Consider the following 16,702-nt stretch of genomic DNA (forward strand, 5'->3'; position numbering starts at 1 on the left):
CACACACTGATCATTTGTGCCTGAGCTGCTTTATTTGTCTGCTTCTAATACAGAGCCTGCTTATTTGGCAGTTTCTCAAGTTACTCCCCTCAGGCAGCTTCAGCCAGTAAAACTAGATCCTTTCATCTCTGTGGAGCTTACTGACAACCAGCCGTCTGGTTTCCTAGGAAACAAAATCTTGGCTAGAAATAGTGAATCATTTCCAGGTCACTTTCAACATGGAGAGTGGAGCAGGAAAGCATTGGACTGAAGAGGAGGTTAAAGCCTTGTTAAGCGTCTGGTCAGAAAAAAGCATAAGAAAGCAACTTCATCGAACACTAAGGAATAAAGGAATATTCATCTACATTGCTAAAAGACTACAGGACTTCGGGGTTTACAGAGACTGGAAGCAGTGCCGGGCAAAGTACAAAAATCTGAAGTATGAATACAGAACAGTTAAATATGCCCACAACTCTGGAGATGCTATGAAAACCATGAAGTTTTTTCATGATCTGGATGCCATATTGCAATATGAACCTGTCACACAATTAGCAGAGGAAGAAAACGGCAGGTGCTCTGCGACTGAGACTCAGCTGACAATAAGCACTACTACAGAGAAAACTGAAGGTAAAAACTAAATCACTGTTCTGCTGCTTGCCTTTGCTTTAAAAAACAAAACAAACCCCAAATACTGAGTTTGCTAGCATTAAAGTCCACATTATATAGCACCACTAGCACAGTTCTAATAGCAACTGACTTGATAAGCTCTTTGCATTGGGGGGGGGCGGGGGGGGGAGGAGGGTTAGCACCAGCAGTGTTGAAGTCTGGAGAGAACCAAAATGACACCAAGGTTATGCTCTAACTGCTGGTGCTAAAAGCTCACAAAGAGGTCAGTCCTACCGAGGTTCTTATCTGTGCAACTCTGTTCTAATATTCATTTTAAAAAGCTATTTTATTTATATGTTTAATGCTTTACCCCAGGTTTTTCAGAGCTCCAGTTCAGAAAAACTGGACTATTCTGTATCAAGCATTTCACCATGCACAATTATAAAATTACAGCTTTTTTGTTTTTAAAAGACAAAAAGCAAATTATCAGTAGGTCTGAAAACTACAAAAAAAAATCCAAAATAATTTTTATTCTGATTTTAAAGATTTTTCCCCTTAACTTAAATCTGATTAATTTGTATTAATAGGACTAAATGTAAACATAGACAATACAGTTTTGGGAGCTATTTGTGCAACAAATACTTGAGCATACAAGGAAGCTTAAATATTTAAATAAGTTATTCGTGTTTCTTCTAGGAAAAAAAGTTATATTATTTTAAACAAGACATCCCAGAGCAAGACAGAGAGAGACATTTTTATAAACATGAAGAAATTGTAGTTTTATCAAACCAGTTGCACATCAGGTTCTGTTGAGCCCCCTCATTGTGTGTGTGACTTTCACTAATGTTAAACCGGAATTCATTCTATTATAGGGGGGAGCAGAAGACGACAAAAAATTAAATGGGCTGTAGAGACAGCACTTAGATCCGGATTAGAATTATAATATGGTTGAGGTTAGAAACTGAGGCCTGAGATTTGATGGTGCCAAAACCTCAGACTGCTATCCTAAGTTTTCAATCACTTCCCACCTGGTACAAACAAGGTCTCTTTTGGGTATCTGTTGTAATCTAAAAATCATGAGACAAACACAAATCTGGTGATTCAAGTTGGGCTTCACTATATTCCTAAACTGTGACAAGGTTTGTATGAGGTTTTTAGCTCTGGTTACATTTTTTCTTTAAATAATTTTATATAATTATTTTTTTTAAATGTAACCAGAGCTAAAAACCTCATACAAACCTTGTCAAAGTTTAATATATATATATTAAACATTAAAAAAGAGCAACTAACTAGGAGGAAAATTTTCAATAGTAAGAAGCGGACATGCATGCCTAAGTCACTTCCATGCCTTTGACAATTTCCCTGTTAAGATCCTATTTTACAGCTCTTAAAGTGGGAAAGCATGGTTTTCCATGCTTTAAGGAAAAAAACCCAACCCACAAATTAATTTTTTAATAATGTCTCACCTATTTGAAAATATTTAATTAAAAATAAAATTAGTAGTTAACACACACACACACACACACACACACACACACACACACACACTGACTTATCCCCCCGTCCCCCACCCCACAATAATGTACAAAAGTTCAAGGGTCAGAATCTCAGCAGTAACAAACTAATGGAGCCACTGACTTTCATGGAGTTATGATGATTTACATAAGCTAAGGGTATGCTCCTGGAAACCTAGTGTCCTGTGTTTTGAATGGCCTTGCCCAAATGGTTCATTTGAACCTAACTTTGCTTTGTAAATTGTAGCAAAGCTAATAGAAATTGCTCTTAAATGATTTAACTGTTTCACATTTCATATCCTATTCACATTACACATTTGTGAGAGTGCATCATAAAGGGCCAATGTACCAATCTTGTGTGCAAAACTCAACGTAGGATGCCAAATTAAAAACTGCGCTCCTGGTAAGGCTCCTTGCGTTTTGGGGCATAGACCCTCAATATATACACAAGCTTATTTCAAAATGTGATACATTAATTATACTTTTACATGTACACATGTAACATATATGTAACCTACAACTATGCAAAATAATTCATATATAACAAGGGATAAACAGATTGGCAACAAGAGTAGTAACCTTTTGCATGAAAATACACAAATTCAGGAAGTCAAACAATACTATACTATACTATCCAATCTTGGTCCCATGAAAGTCACTGAATAAAATATCCACTGAAGAGGTTATCTGGCATTTTAATTGAATTTTTAAAGATCTGTATTTGAATATACTGTTGTTTAAGATGTATGTTCTTGATAGCTTATGGTAGTGCAAGATTAATGTTGCAGCTGTGGTGGTCCAAAATGATTCAAGAGGCAAGGATTTCTTGAGTGACATCTTTTATTGACCCCTAAGAAATCCTCACCTCTGGATAACTTCTAAATTTCTTGTCAGAGATGTTCTGCGCTCCAGCTTGTTTAGTAGGATTTTTTTTTGTCAGACCTGAAAGTAATACCTCCACGATTGGTGGGGAGTGGGAGGAGGAAGCTCTATAGCAGCAGAAGTCAAGAAGAAATGTAAAATAGTTCATATTTGCTAGGGTTATTAATTTGAGCACCCTCAGCTGGAGAGGAAATGAAGTACACGTGTGTGCCCTAACCCCAGGTAGCCCCACCTGTTCTGGGGTTTACCCCTCCAGACCACAGTGAGCACTCCATGGGATTCAAGGAAGGAAGGGTGCAGTGGTGCTGAAAAGGCACCCAAGCCTCTCTTCTCCACTGAAGGGCAGAAGCTGTGTGTGGAAGATTCCCTCACAGGCAGAACTCAAGGAGATGGAAATAATTATGGCCTAGCTGTGTGACTTGCAGAGGTGAGAGAACAAAAAAATAACTGTTTGATATAGTCCTTGGTTCATTAACTCATGGATATAGCAATACAGGCTGCGTACAGACATTACACTTAGACCAGTCTAAGTGGTCAGAAATATATCTAAACCCAGAGCCGTACATCAGTTCTGCACACAATGACCAGTCTAAAAATGGCACAAGCAGTCTAAGATAGACCTGATTCAAGGTAAATTCAAATCAGATCAATGTAAGGTTAAACCCATGCATCAAACTTCTGTTCCGATTCAGTGTCTATCTTTTTGAAGAGAAGTACATTTAGGTTTTTAATAATGGCTCTGTTTTACAGTTCATGAAACTTAAAATTTCCTTTATTAAGAATGAACGAAGTGGCTTAGCATACTGAATGCAGAATGAGGCACAACAGAAAACTCATGAGTAGGTTTCTGTGCAAGGAGTTTTTCCCTTATTCTACTCTCCTTTCCCTGAACATTCATGATACTTGTTACTATAAAAAGATGGAATCTAACTTCAAGGATTCAATTGTTAAACAGAATATGGAGTAGTAGCAAATATAAATGAACCTACAGAGAATTAGCAAAATCTTCCATAAAAGAATTCAAAAGTATTGTGCGGCATAATTCCTTGCATTTAGTACAAGAACTTTTTAATTACCTGTACAATCTGTTTTCTTCTGCTGGATGCAATTGAAGAAACTAATATTTGAAATATGTAGCTAAAATGTAGGAGTAACTGGACCAGAACACACCATGTGTCTCTAATGACTGTTTCCAAATTCTTCAAAAGGAAGACCACACTTTCTCCCATAACTCAGACAGACAATGGTGCAAGGGTCCACATTTCTGGATGCATCTTTGGCCTTCCTTCTCCCAGCCCCACGTGATCTTTTATGCATCCTGGGCGCACCTACACGAGGTGCTTACTGCACATTAGCCTAAACAATGCACAGTAGCATGGCCGTTAAAAATCGTGCTAACAGCCTACTGCACCATGCTATTAAGCTAACGCGCAATAAGCATCACAAAAAAAACTGTGTTCCAGCACTACTGCGCAGTAACTCTAGCTACTGCACATTTAGTTAGTACTTTATTAAGCAAGTACTAAACTAAATGCACAGTACCCAAGACACATTAATGAACGTGTAGATGCACTCACTGAGAAGGGACTACCATGGTCATTTAAGTCCAGTCCCCTGCAGAGATTCAGGATACTATTTCTAAACCAGCCCACACAGATGCCACTGTTTCAAAAATGTTAATGAAGTATGCTTATGTCACTGTCTTGACGTACATTTCTAAAAAGGATTTAATAAAAACAACTCTTTTTATAAAATTCCAGCCAAAACAATACCTCAATCACCAGCCACAGAAACAAATCCCACAAGGTGACAATGTGATACAAAGCAGTGGCCATAAAACTCTTTGCTGCTTACAATGTAATAGCCTTTTCACGTTCTTTGGTGATTTATTTTCATAATCGAAAGCAAAGGAAGGACAGATTAATTATCAAGTTTTTAATTTCTGAATATCACAAATCAAGAGCATCTGGGGAGTCCAAGGTGAAATAATCCATGTTGGTATGCATTTCTTTGTGTGTGCAAATCCTGTCATATGGTCACCATTTTTTTGTTTAGGCCTTAACAACATATAAAACAGACAAGACACACACAAAAAAATCTATTTTTATTCAGATATGAAATAGAGATGGAAACACACGCATACACATATTTGTTAGCACATAGTAAAGCTGTGTGATTATATGTGCAAAGTTAAGGTTTATTTCAGCAGTGACAGCCACACAAATCCATCTTGCCTCTTGGCAAGTCAAAATTAGTTTTCAGGCTCCACGTATTCAAAACTTTACTTAAGCATGCCCACTTATGGAGGAACAACATACCACAGGATAGAATTCAACCTGCATTGGGAAAAAGTCCCCAAAACATAAAACCATTCCTTGTATGTCCCCTTCAGTATTGCAAGGGATGGTAAATGGCTATTTACTTTCTCTGCACCAATTCTTGATTTTATAAATTGATCATACCCCACCCTCAGCTGTTTTCTCTAAGCTGAAAAGTCCTGTACCATTTTCTCTGTGTGTGTGCGTGCAGGAACCTCTCCATGCCCCTGATCATCCTTGTTCTCTTCTCAAAACCTATTCTTAAAATAAATGTAGATTTTTTTTTGCCTGGTAATCTGAATGGAAACAAAGTCCATGTTTATTTGGATTTTTGCTTCCATTTTTATTTAGTAGCATTTAGTCAGAGAAATGGGTGCCCCCTAAAAAAACTGAAAGAAAAAAAAAAAGCACGTAAAAAAAATCGAGCATGGAATAAATTAGTTTTCTACAAGGATTAAAAACACCTTTAAAATTGGTGTCAAAGAGACTACATTTAAGACAGTTGTTTTACCCGCTACTGCTTCTTTCCCATCCAATTACTTCTTGTGAACTGCTGACTGTGTATGGACATTTAATATCTTCAAAAATGATTTATTCCATACCAATTTTTCACATGAAAACTCTTCCCCCCCAGGTGAAATGTCAGTTGCATTAGAAGAGGATGAGGATGTCTCATCGGATCCATTACTTTTTATTTCGCATGTCAGACCAATTGAACTAGGTAGAGTATGATGGTGTGGGAAGCAAAAAAAAAACCCACCATACTTACAGAGTAGAGTAATTCTGGTATGTCTTGTTGCAATAAGTTTTCATTAGCCTCAATAAGTTTTTGATTAATACAAGTTTACAACAAAAACAAGACTGCGCTTTCATCCCTCTGGTTTTAACATTCAGTAGCCTAATGAATAACTGGTTGTCTACCACAATACATGGCAGATGACCACTGCATGACCAATTTGCTGATTGCATGATTAGTTTTCACCTTCAGAAACCATCCCATGCTACAGCTAAATCATATTAACTACATTTATCTTAATTTATTACTTACTAATGGAGGATCTGTCACATGATAGTGTGAGAGACATGCCCTTTGTGGTTTATCTGCAAGTCATCTGATTTATGCATAAAATGGCAAATCTGTGAGCAAATCAGCTGAGGGGAAATCTGCAGGGACATGACACAAAAGAATCCTGTATCCAAGAATGCCGACTCCCAGCTGAATAGTTTGAGTCTGCAGTAGCCTACACAGCAGTTATACCTGCTCCTGAAGCAGTGGTATGGCTACCAATCTGGTGGCCCACCAACCATGCAATAACAACTTATTTGGGAATGGCTGAGCTGAAATGTTGCCTTGGCCAAGGAAATTCGTGCTCAGCAGAGATGAGCAACCATAAGACATCTGCTTCCCCAGCAAAAGTCCTCACAACCCCGTTGGTCCTGCCAGTTAGTCACCAGCTGACAGATTTGAAATAGCAAACAAACTCCTTCCCCAAACTACCAGAAGCTTTCACCTTGAATGTGGTGCATGTCTGCACTCATTAAGTAGGCAACATGCCAACTGATGACAGGTTAAACAGAAGGTTTGCTCAAAGGATGGGAAGGCAGCAGTCCAGGAAAACAAAGTTTATTATGATATTAGTTGTACAACGGAGACCTTTGTGCTGAGATTCACTGTTGAATCTAAGAAATGTGACACAGAACTTGCTACCCAGGGAGCTGGGGAGGAACCTAAGATGGTTTGATATCACCTGAGCTGGTTTAAGAGTGAGAGAGACCTCAATACAACTGATATAGATCTGAGGAGCTAAGCAGCTGGTCCCTGGCTTCTGAAAGGTAGAAGCAATTCACGTGATATGTTCTGCCTATCCATCCTTGACATGCCCTTCCTGCCAGATGTATACATCTTTACTGATATTTCTACTCAGATCAATACTTAAAGGAGTAGAGGGTCTAAATAAATATTAATTAGTACTTGACAACATAGCATAAGGCATCATCATTTGGGACATTGAAAGCCTTTAGTTCTGGCTGAAGAGAGAAGGCAACCTTGTAAAAACAGACAAATTCACTACTATGTAGTCCTTTTAAGTACACAGCCTTGGGACTGCAAAGGGGTGGTGGCTGGAACTATACACTCACCCAAACTTAATGTAAGCAATTCTCATTAAGTACAGAATAACCCATTTCAGTTGCTGGCAGTGGTGTGGTATTAGCAGCCCCAAAACTGACTAGCTCCTGTCATTTTCAAGGCTTCTAATAGTCAGTTTCAGGGCTACTATTAGAAGCCTTGAAAATGACAGGAGCTAATCTGTTTCAGGGCTGTTATCTCCCCTCATTTTCAAGGCTTCTAATAGCAGCCTTGAAACTGACTAGCTCCTGTCAATTTCAAGGCTTTTAATAGCAGCCTTCTGACAGCTGCTTCCCCTTCACTGTTTCTGGCACCAATTATGCTGCAGTGAAATGGAGTTCAATTACATTATGAAGTAGACATCATGGCTGAAAGGTGCTATGCACTTAAGCAGTTTAGGCACTTCGTAAATATACAGGTAACCAGGGTTTGTTATAAGCAAAAGATTGGGACCTGCATCTCATTACAGTCCTCAAATTAATAATGGTGTTATCTAATACACGCACATAAATGGAGACGACTGGACACAAGCTCTCAGAAGGCACATGCATTATTCGTATTCATGGACAGGGGAACTGAGATATGAACAAACACTCTGGAAGAAATCCTGCTCAAGTCTTCTCTGAAAGCAGAAAAGCAGAGAAGAGGTACATCTTAACAGGCATCTGCAACTTTTTGTCACCTGGGTCTGCCAGATGACTTTTTGAGGTCCCTTTCAGTCCTATCTTCAAAGACTTGTGAGGTAGGCTCTGGGTCAAAAGACAATGAACACTCTGGTGAATTACCATGCTACCAAAACTACACAGCTATTACTATTTTAGAGCTTCTTAAGAATTTTTGAGGTTACCTTTTTCATTTGAAAAATGGTGATTCACTAAAACCAAGAAGTTTCAATAGGTAACTTAATTTTGATGGAATTCTCTACTCAAACTTCTGGAAATGGTCGAAGTAGGATCTTAAGACACTCTAAAAAACAAAAGTTTTCATTGCCAGTTCCTAAACAGTTGTGCTTATAAATGTAACCTAATTAGAATTTTTAAAAAATAGTTAAAACAAAACCATCCAAATACCCTAGATCACTTTTTTTTGTCAGAAACTAATTTTTATTTATTTATTTATTTTTTTACAGTTTTGATTTTTCAACAAATTAAAGGCAGGTTTGTTTTTTTTTATTACAATCTTCACAAGGAACTGATAGCCATTTTCCACCTAGCACGGTGTTTTACTGCAAAAAAAATTAGTCCACCTAGTCATTATGACCCAATTCAAGAAACTGTCCATGGCATTTCAAACCCTGCAAGTCAGACCTATCCATAAGAAGTGCTGGTCCAATTCAGAAAGCTAAACAATCCTCCCGCTTCACAGCTATTAAATGTTCCTTAGCTGTGAAATGTAAACATGAAAAAAAATATATATAAATTATAAAAATTATATATGGGGGGGGGAAGAGAGAGAGAGAGAGAGAAATCTTATATCTATCTATCTCTCAGACAAGGTAGATGTTAAAAACTTCATTAGGAAATTGTTAAAATTTTATTTATATAAATATAATAAATATAACTATATACATTCTCCTCATTGAGAAAGATCAATTGAGATAGATATCCATCTCAACTGATATACCTCCATTTCCTAATAAAGTTTTTAACACCTGTTCTCAGCACTTTTAAAGTGACAGACACTTCGTTATCTGAGAGGTTAGAGATGGAAAGGAAGGAAAAGGCCAAGAAAAGAAAATGAGAAAGATCCTCTATTATCTCTTCAGATTCTACATGTATATATTTATATCAATAAAATGTCAACAATTTCCTAATAAAGTTTTTAACATCTGCCTTGTCTGAGATATATATATTATTTTTTCCAGCGGGATAGTTAGCAGACATATTAGTCAGATGAGGCGATTCCCAATAGCTGAGCTGCAACCTCTTCAAGCTTCTTTGATGTTCATTGTGATCCATTATAGCAATCCCTATGGAGTACTGGTAATTTCAAAAGCCTGCTCCTAACACTCCTTCTGGGCAGTGGTGCTTAACTTTTAGGTCGTGTGGGCCAAATGAGTGATGTAGGGCTGGTCTGCAGGTCAAATCAGACCCCCACACCGCAAGATTGGGCCTGCCTGCCCTGCAGGGGTATCTGGGCCCCATGCTGCCCTGCGTGCCAGATCTAGTGCACAGCACCTTGGCTTATGGGGCTCCCCACGGACTTGTAGGAAGCTCTACAGGCTGGATGATAGGCACTGGGGGTCAGATCTGGCCCATGGGCTGGGGCTTCAATGTGCCTGCATTAAGGCACATGTAGAAACACGGTTGGTATGTCACCTGCAAATTAGCCTTTTCAACTGTGCTGTATCAGCAGGCCAGCTGCTGCTAAGACTTCTCTTGACAAACATAGAACCTTAATTATTAAACAAAGCAGGGTGGAAACTGCCATTTATAAGTAAAGGTCTCTTAAGCAGAATGACTTGTGGACAACCATATGCAGCAATTATTCCTTAAACAAGTTTATCATCAAATACCTTATTTCGCAAAAGTATGCTTCATTGAATCAGAATGTGTTAGCGATATTTTTGCCAGAGAGAGCTCAACAACTATAAAAGTGTCCTAACACTCGCACCTGGACTGCCCTTTAGAAAAGGATGATTTCAGAGGCATTATTTATATCACCAGTCTAACTGCAAAATTTGTGCTAACTACTCTGCATATTAACTTAATTTGCAAGTATGCAAATAATTTGCAGAATAAGAAGGGTAAATCATGACTTTTCTAAATCTACACAAGATTCTGTGAAAGAGAGAAAATCCTATTTCACTCCCATTAGGAGAACAGAATAAAACTAGTTTTGCAAACTGACTGGATTGCAACATTAAAGTTTTTAAGCAAATTCACTATTACACAAAAAACTCAAGCACACATTTTTAAAATATAGTTTATTAAGATGTTTTAAAAATATTGCAAAAAAAGTTAAAACTCACTCTTATGAAAATTATTATTTATCAGTTCTGCACAATATGTTTTCTGATTAATTGGATCCATTTATTTTTAGAATGGACTGAGCTTGGGAAATGTCACACTCCAAACTATGAAAACTGGGTTCTGTACCCAGCTCTTTCATGACTTGTGTGACTTTAGGGAAATAATTATTATGCACACCACACAAAGCTTTTTTGTAAGGGTTAACAACCTAATTCTACAAATATCTACATATGTTTAACTTCCTACATGCATGCAAAACCAAAAAGATTCCATACATTCATAAAATTAAGTCCACGTCCGCAGGGTCAAGGCCTAGCTAATTGGTGTTTGGATAGTGCCCCGAGGTCATGAGATGGAAGACATTTCATAAATGTCTTATTATTTTAAACAATAAACAGCACTAAAAAACAAATCTATTGATCCTGAAATCAATGTCTGAGAAAAGAGAGCTACTAATTAGACAAACTAAAATGCATCATCATAATGTCACATACTGTACATCAGAGCTGCACATACTATACAGCTTCATAATTTAACAAAATGCTGACAATTCACTGTTTGATATTATTTCTTTGATATTATTTTTATTTTTGCTCCATCATGTTTGGGGAAAAAAATGTTAAGAAATAAAATCCACTTTCCTTCAATTCTCATTCTCTCTGTCCTCCCTCTACCCCAACTACCTAATGCAGGTAACCCGTATCTGTGTCTCTCCACCACCCCACATGATGCAGGTAATCCAACCTCAGCACTAGACGCTTCCAAAAATCCACCTTTTATTCCAACGGTAGCGAGCGAAGGAGGAAAACACTGGACTGTTAATGAAGTCAGAGCTCTAATACGCATATGGTCAGACAAAAACATCCAGCAACAACTGGAGGGCACAGTGAGAAATAAAAGAATATTTGAACAGGTTGCTGCTAGGCTTCAAAAATTCGGAATTGACAGGGACTGGAAGCAGTGCAGAACAAAGTATAAAAATCTAAAACATGAATACAAGAGCGTAAAAAACGCCCAAGACTCAGGGAATGTGAATAAAAGTATGATATTCTTTAATGAACTGGATGCTATTCTGGGACACAGTACTGTTGAACAATCAAGTAAATCAGATAACAATGAAGGCAAGAGGCCTACAGAATGGACAGAAGCTAATACAGAAAAGGACTCCATAGGTAAGAACTCTGGCTATCCAAACGTTGTTTGCCATTATTAGTTTTCAAGCATTAAAACAACTTAAAAAGTACACAAGCATCTGCTAGATCAGTGGCTCCCAAAGTATGATCTATGGACAAGTGTTCTATAAGGCCAGCTAGCAGAACAGAGCATACTCCCTCCCATCCCCACTTTTCAGTTAAAATACTGACAATAAAAGGGTGAACTAGTCCAAAAAGTATTGACAGCAGTCCACTGCTCCAAAATATTTGAAAACCAATGAGCTACACAAAATATTTGTTGGGAAAAACAAATAAACCATGAATGGAAATATGCCAGCTTGTCTAGTGGGTTAATTCTAAAATAATACTGTATTATGCAGGTTGATCTTTTACTAGGTAACAATCATAAATCCTTTTACAAAAAAAGGGAATGATATGTAAAGGCTAAGAAGAAGAGATCTCTCTTTCAAATGATATGTAAAAATATGAAGAGATTATGAGTTCAAAGAAATGCAGGGAGGCCCTTCCAAATGCAAAAAGAGGTAGAGGAGGCTGTTCTGACCCAAACAATGGCAAGATTACTTGCAGGAAGGAAGAGAGAGAAGACAAGAACTACAAGAGTGGAGGAAGAAAGCAGGAGAGCAGAGAAAGTGCAGGTTTGGTCTATGGTCATGTTAACAATGCCCTCCTCATGCCCTACTCACCCCTTTAACTTTTCAACACACATCCCACTTTGTTCCAGAAACGGGACAGACCTGTAGATGTTGAGGAAAAGCTGCATTATCCATAACATTTTCTAGCATAATTTTCTAGCATTTGAAAATTATGAAAAGCTGTAAAGACAGCAGGTAGAATGATAGCAGGATCTGTATTTTATTCTGTGTGGTCATAGTTACCCGTCAATGTTAAGTGATATTGCTAGGTGAATAAATTATAAGAACTTTAAAGATCTAGTCAAGGGGGTCCACACCTTGGTACCCTGGGTTCATTCCTGGTTAAAAGAAGGAAAGAAAATAACAAACAAACTATGAATAATGTACTGAAACAAACTTCTACAACTGCAAAAGTACTACAGATAAGCAATATCCTAATTCAATAATATATTATTTACACAGAAACATCAGGAGACACGGGTGAAGAGGATTCTGTTAGTAATGTTTCAGAAGACCTACAAGTTATAGAAATAAAGAAATGTTCTAAATCAGGTAATTTAAACATTCCTGTTTTCTTTTAAATTGCAGTCCAAAATGAAATTCATATCTAAACTCCCAAAGCAACATTTTGAAACACCCATAGAGCAATGTAAAGGCCTAAAAGTGGAAGAAAAAAAAGAATGTCAATAGGTTGTGTAGTACTGATTCACTATGTAATCTTTATCTTTATCTATATATGCAGAGCTCCCTGCAAAGTTTGATGAAAATAATACTGTATGCAATAGGTTGGAAGGCCCAAGGACCACACACATAAAAGAAGAAGAAACTGGTTTAGGTGAGCTGAGTTTCATTTCCTCTTATTTACTTCAGTTTTACAACTCCACAATTTGGCATTGTTCAGTCAGCTGTGGTACAACTCAGTATGAAATTTTGCTTATTTATTAGTTGTCACAAAGTCCACACTGGTCTGGTGGTTCATGGAGGTGTCATGAATGTTTTGTTGTACTGATATGGCATGAGTGGTCTCACTCTGGAAAGCACTCTGAAAGTAAGGCTGTATCCATTTCTGTTGCTGTTATCACAGGATATATTATGTTATGCTGTCTGTATGTATATTTTATTGTTTGGGATATGGTTTAGTCAAAGTACGGGAGTGGGCAGAACTGCTAAACTCTTTTAGTATTCTGACAGGAGGACAAGAAAAATTGCTACTCCCAGAGATAGGCAGAAGACATTATTAGGTACCCAAGGCATTGTCTGCCTGTAATAGGGAAATCAACTCCTCTATAGAAAAGGCATCAGAGAGAAAAGCCCCATCAGCCATAGGAATTCCAGGTGCCTCAGGGAGACCAGGGTTCTTGGTTGTAGCTGTGTTGGTCAAAGGACATGGGCAGGCGAGGTTCTTTGGGTAGATGTGATATCTTTTATTAAACCAACTGAAAAAGTTATTTGCAAGCTTTCGGGCACGAACACCCTTCCTCTGGCAACGGGAGACACTGCCATTTGTCTTGGGCTGTGTCTAAATAGACAATGGGGGACCAGAAATTTCTGGAGGATTCTGGAGACTCATGATCAATTAGAATACTGCTGATGGGGGTAGGCGGGTACTAGCTTTGGGAGTATTTTAGGGTCCAAGATAGATTCAGGGTCTTTTGGATTTTTCCCCAGGCTGGATAAGGCTCAGCAGCCAGCGCTGGCAGAAACAGCAGGATGGCTGATTTCTGCTGATGCTGACAGGTCTCTCAGAAGGGCTAGGGTGTAGCCAGATGAGAGGGTAAGAAACTTTACTTGCCTAGTTTTTCTGTTTACAAAGTTATGGTCACTTTTGCTTGTATAATTCTTTTCTCCTACCTAATAAATCCTTTTGTCTCCTTACTGGTTGCTTGTAGAACAAGCGATCTCTGGGCAAGTGATATTCCAGGCTAGCCCATTCCGTGGAAAGGGAGACCTAAAATTTCTTTCACAACCCAAAGGAGAGACCACCTGGAGCTCTTTGCTGTGGCTGTGGGGTCTAGTATAAGGGCAGCGGAGTTGAGATAAGGAGATATTCCAAGGGAACCCGAGTCTGTTCCTTGTGGAACAGCAGGGAGATGCTCTGGGGGGCACCCTGTAGATGGGTTTGTGATGAGAGTAAAGTTTGACAAATGTTTAAAAAGGTAAAAATGTCAAATGGGAGAATAAAAAAAAAAATGCAAGTTGCTTCCTATTGGCTACAGAATAAGGGTTCAGTGTTCTACACCCATGTGGTGTTTACAGAGATTCAGGACAGATTATGGCTGGTAGTTCAACATTCAGGGGAAAAGTAGGAGCTTAACACTCAATTGGAGGGGTGCAGAAACGATTTATTGTAATGTCACTGGGGACAGACAGAAGTAACTTCTGAAATGCTTTCAAGTGAAGTGTGCTTGGAAACTTTTCAGATAAACCATTTCAGCCAGGGGACAAACATAAAGCCCCTGGGACATTCCCCAGCTGCAGCCTCCTCTTATGCTAACAAGATAGGCAGAAGCACACTAGAGCAGCGTTTTTCAACCTGCAGGTTGCGACCCAAAAGTGGGTTGCAAGAATATATGAAAAGGTTGCGAACAAACCAGGGCTGGTGCTGGGGTGCTGGGGCTGGCAGCCTCTCCTCCTCAGTCCCTGGACACAAGTAACAAAAAGTGAAACACTTCAAAGTAGTGGCTCATTTAAAGAGCTACTGCTCTGCAGAGCTTCAGCGGCTCTTGGAATGTTTCAAAGGACATGGGCAGACACAGTTCTTTGGGTAAATCTGATATCTTTTACTGGACCAACTAAAATAGTTGGAAAACTTCTTCTTCGCAAGCTTTCAGGTACAAACACCCTTCTTCAGGCAGAGGAAGCGTCTGCAGCAGTCAAAGGACATGTACATTTATACAGCTGGCCCTCTGAGACCATTTCAAATATGTTTTAAACACTTCATTTGCTACTTCTGCCCACACTCAGTGCTAGGTATTTCTAGTAAAGACTCTGTGACCTCCCTTAGCTGCAAGAAACCGAGTATGCTTATAAAATAAGATTTTTATTAAGGGATACTATGGTAGGCTATGGCATTCAAATAGTCTAATGTAAAACTAAAGAGTTTTAATGTAAAACTTGAATCTTTTGGCAGATGTTTCTGTGAACACTACCTCAGAGAACCTAGCAGTTCCATATACACTGAAAGAGACTGCTGTGATAAGTGAGTGATTAAAGCATTTCATTGATCACAAGAAGTAATTTGAGGTGTACTGGATGGTGTTACTGTAGCCCATTTCCTTAAGGCAGGAACTGTATGCTATTAAAAATGTAAGTTCACTCACAATCTCCCTCTGTCATAAAAACACATAACTGCATATTCTACAGACAATGAGGCTAAGTGCAGAGAGTCAAAAAACCCAAGGCTAAATAGATTAAATCTTTGCAGGTTAAACTGTAAATGTGGGAGAAGTCAAAACTGGACAATGTGATAATCTTTGCAGGTTAAACATGGGATGGCAGCCAGGGCGGGGGACAGCCTCCTTGAAGGCTTTCCTCTCCACTCAAGCAGGGTAGGGGGGCATGGCCAGGTCCCAGCTCAGGACTGGCCTGCCAAGGCAGAGTGGGGGGAAGAGGGGTTTAAACTCCCTCCTGGGTCTGCATGGGACCTCAACCAGGGTCTGCCTGGGGGAGCAATGCAGCCCCTCCCACGATCCCCCCACCCCACCCCAAGTGTACCTGCCCAAGGCCCCCTCTCTCCACTACAGCAGAGTGGAAAAAGCCTGGGAGGGGTTGCCTTCCCTTGGCCAGGCAGACCCTGGCTGGGGTCAAGTACAGGCCAGGGAGGGGGTTTAAATCCCCACTCCTCTCTGCCTTAGCCTGCAGGGCCAGGTGGGGGCCTGCCCATAACCTCTTCACTTCATTGGAGTTGGGAGTGGAGGAAAAGCCTGGGAGGGGTTGCCTCCCCCAAGCTGAGGTCCCATGTGGGCCAGGGAAGCAGTTTAAACTCCCCTCCCCCAACTCTTCCTCAGCATGCCAGCCCTGGGCTATGCTGGGGTGGGGGGAGGAGGAGAAGCCTGGGAAGGGCTGTTTAAACCTCTCTGTGCCTCAGCGTGGCAGCCCAAGCCAGGGTCCGGCTATGCCCCCCGCCCCCCCCCCCCCACACACACACACACTGTGCTCAAGCAGGCAGCTGGGGGAAAAGCCTGGGAGGGGTTGCTTCCCCCCTCAAACAGGCAAGCCCCAGTTGGGGGCTGGATCCAGGTCCATCCTCACCTCGACCCAACTCCTTCTCAACCAGCTGGAGCAGATGGGTGGGGCCAACCCTGCCCCACTGGAGCAGACAGCACAGCCTAGGGCTGCAAAGCCTCCTGGGATGCTGGGTGATTGAGTTAAACTTGAACCGGGAGGGGATCTGGGACAGAAGTTCCATAAACTGGTTTCACCTAAATCAGTTCAGTCTAATATTACATCCAGCCAGGTTTATCTTAAACCAGTTTTGGCCACTTTGAAAGCAGTTT

At 39.8% G+C, this 16,702-nt stretch overlaps 2 protein-coding genes across 5 annotated transcripts in view; one reads left to right on the forward strand and one right to left on the reverse strand.

The window, feature by feature from the left end:
- Window positions 1-16,702, reverse strand: part of PPAT (phosphoribosyl pyrophosphate amidotransferase) — an 82,804-nt gene that overhangs the window by 29,503 nt on the left and 36,599 nt on the right. The gene's annotated exons all lie outside the window — the stretch shown is intronic.
- The window catches only part of PAICS (phosphoribosylaminoimidazole carboxylase and phosphoribosylaminoimidazolesuccinocarboxamide synthase), a 71,624-nt gene continuing 55,125 nt past the window's right edge, over window positions 204-16,702 (forward strand). The window contains exons 1-6 of one of the 4 annotated variants that reach the window (XM_019481270.2): window positions 204-606; window positions 5,934-6,020; window positions 11,092-11,571; window positions 12,669-12,758; window positions 12,949-13,041; window positions 15,337-15,405. In XM_019481270.2, coding sequence (XP_019336815.1) covers window positions 219-606; window positions 5,934-6,020; window positions 11,092-11,571; window positions 12,669-12,758; window positions 12,949-13,041; window positions 15,337-15,405 — 1,207 coding nt within the window. In that variant the 5' untranslated portion in view covers window positions 204-218. The remainder of the gene's footprint in view (window positions 607-5,933; window positions 6,021-11,091; window positions 11,572-12,668; window positions 12,759-12,948; window positions 13,042-15,336; window positions 15,406-16,702) is intronic. The other 3 variants (XM_019481272.2, XM_019481273.2, XM_019481274.2) reach the window with 3 other exon arrangements.

Source organism: Alligator mississippiensis, chromosome 2 (genome assembly GCF_030867095.1).
Source record: "Alligator mississippiensis isolate rAllMis1 chromosome 2, rAllMis1, whole genome shotgun sequence".
Taxonomy (NCBI): domain Eukaryota; kingdom Metazoa; phylum Chordata; order Crocodylia; family Alligatoridae; genus Alligator; species Alligator mississippiensis.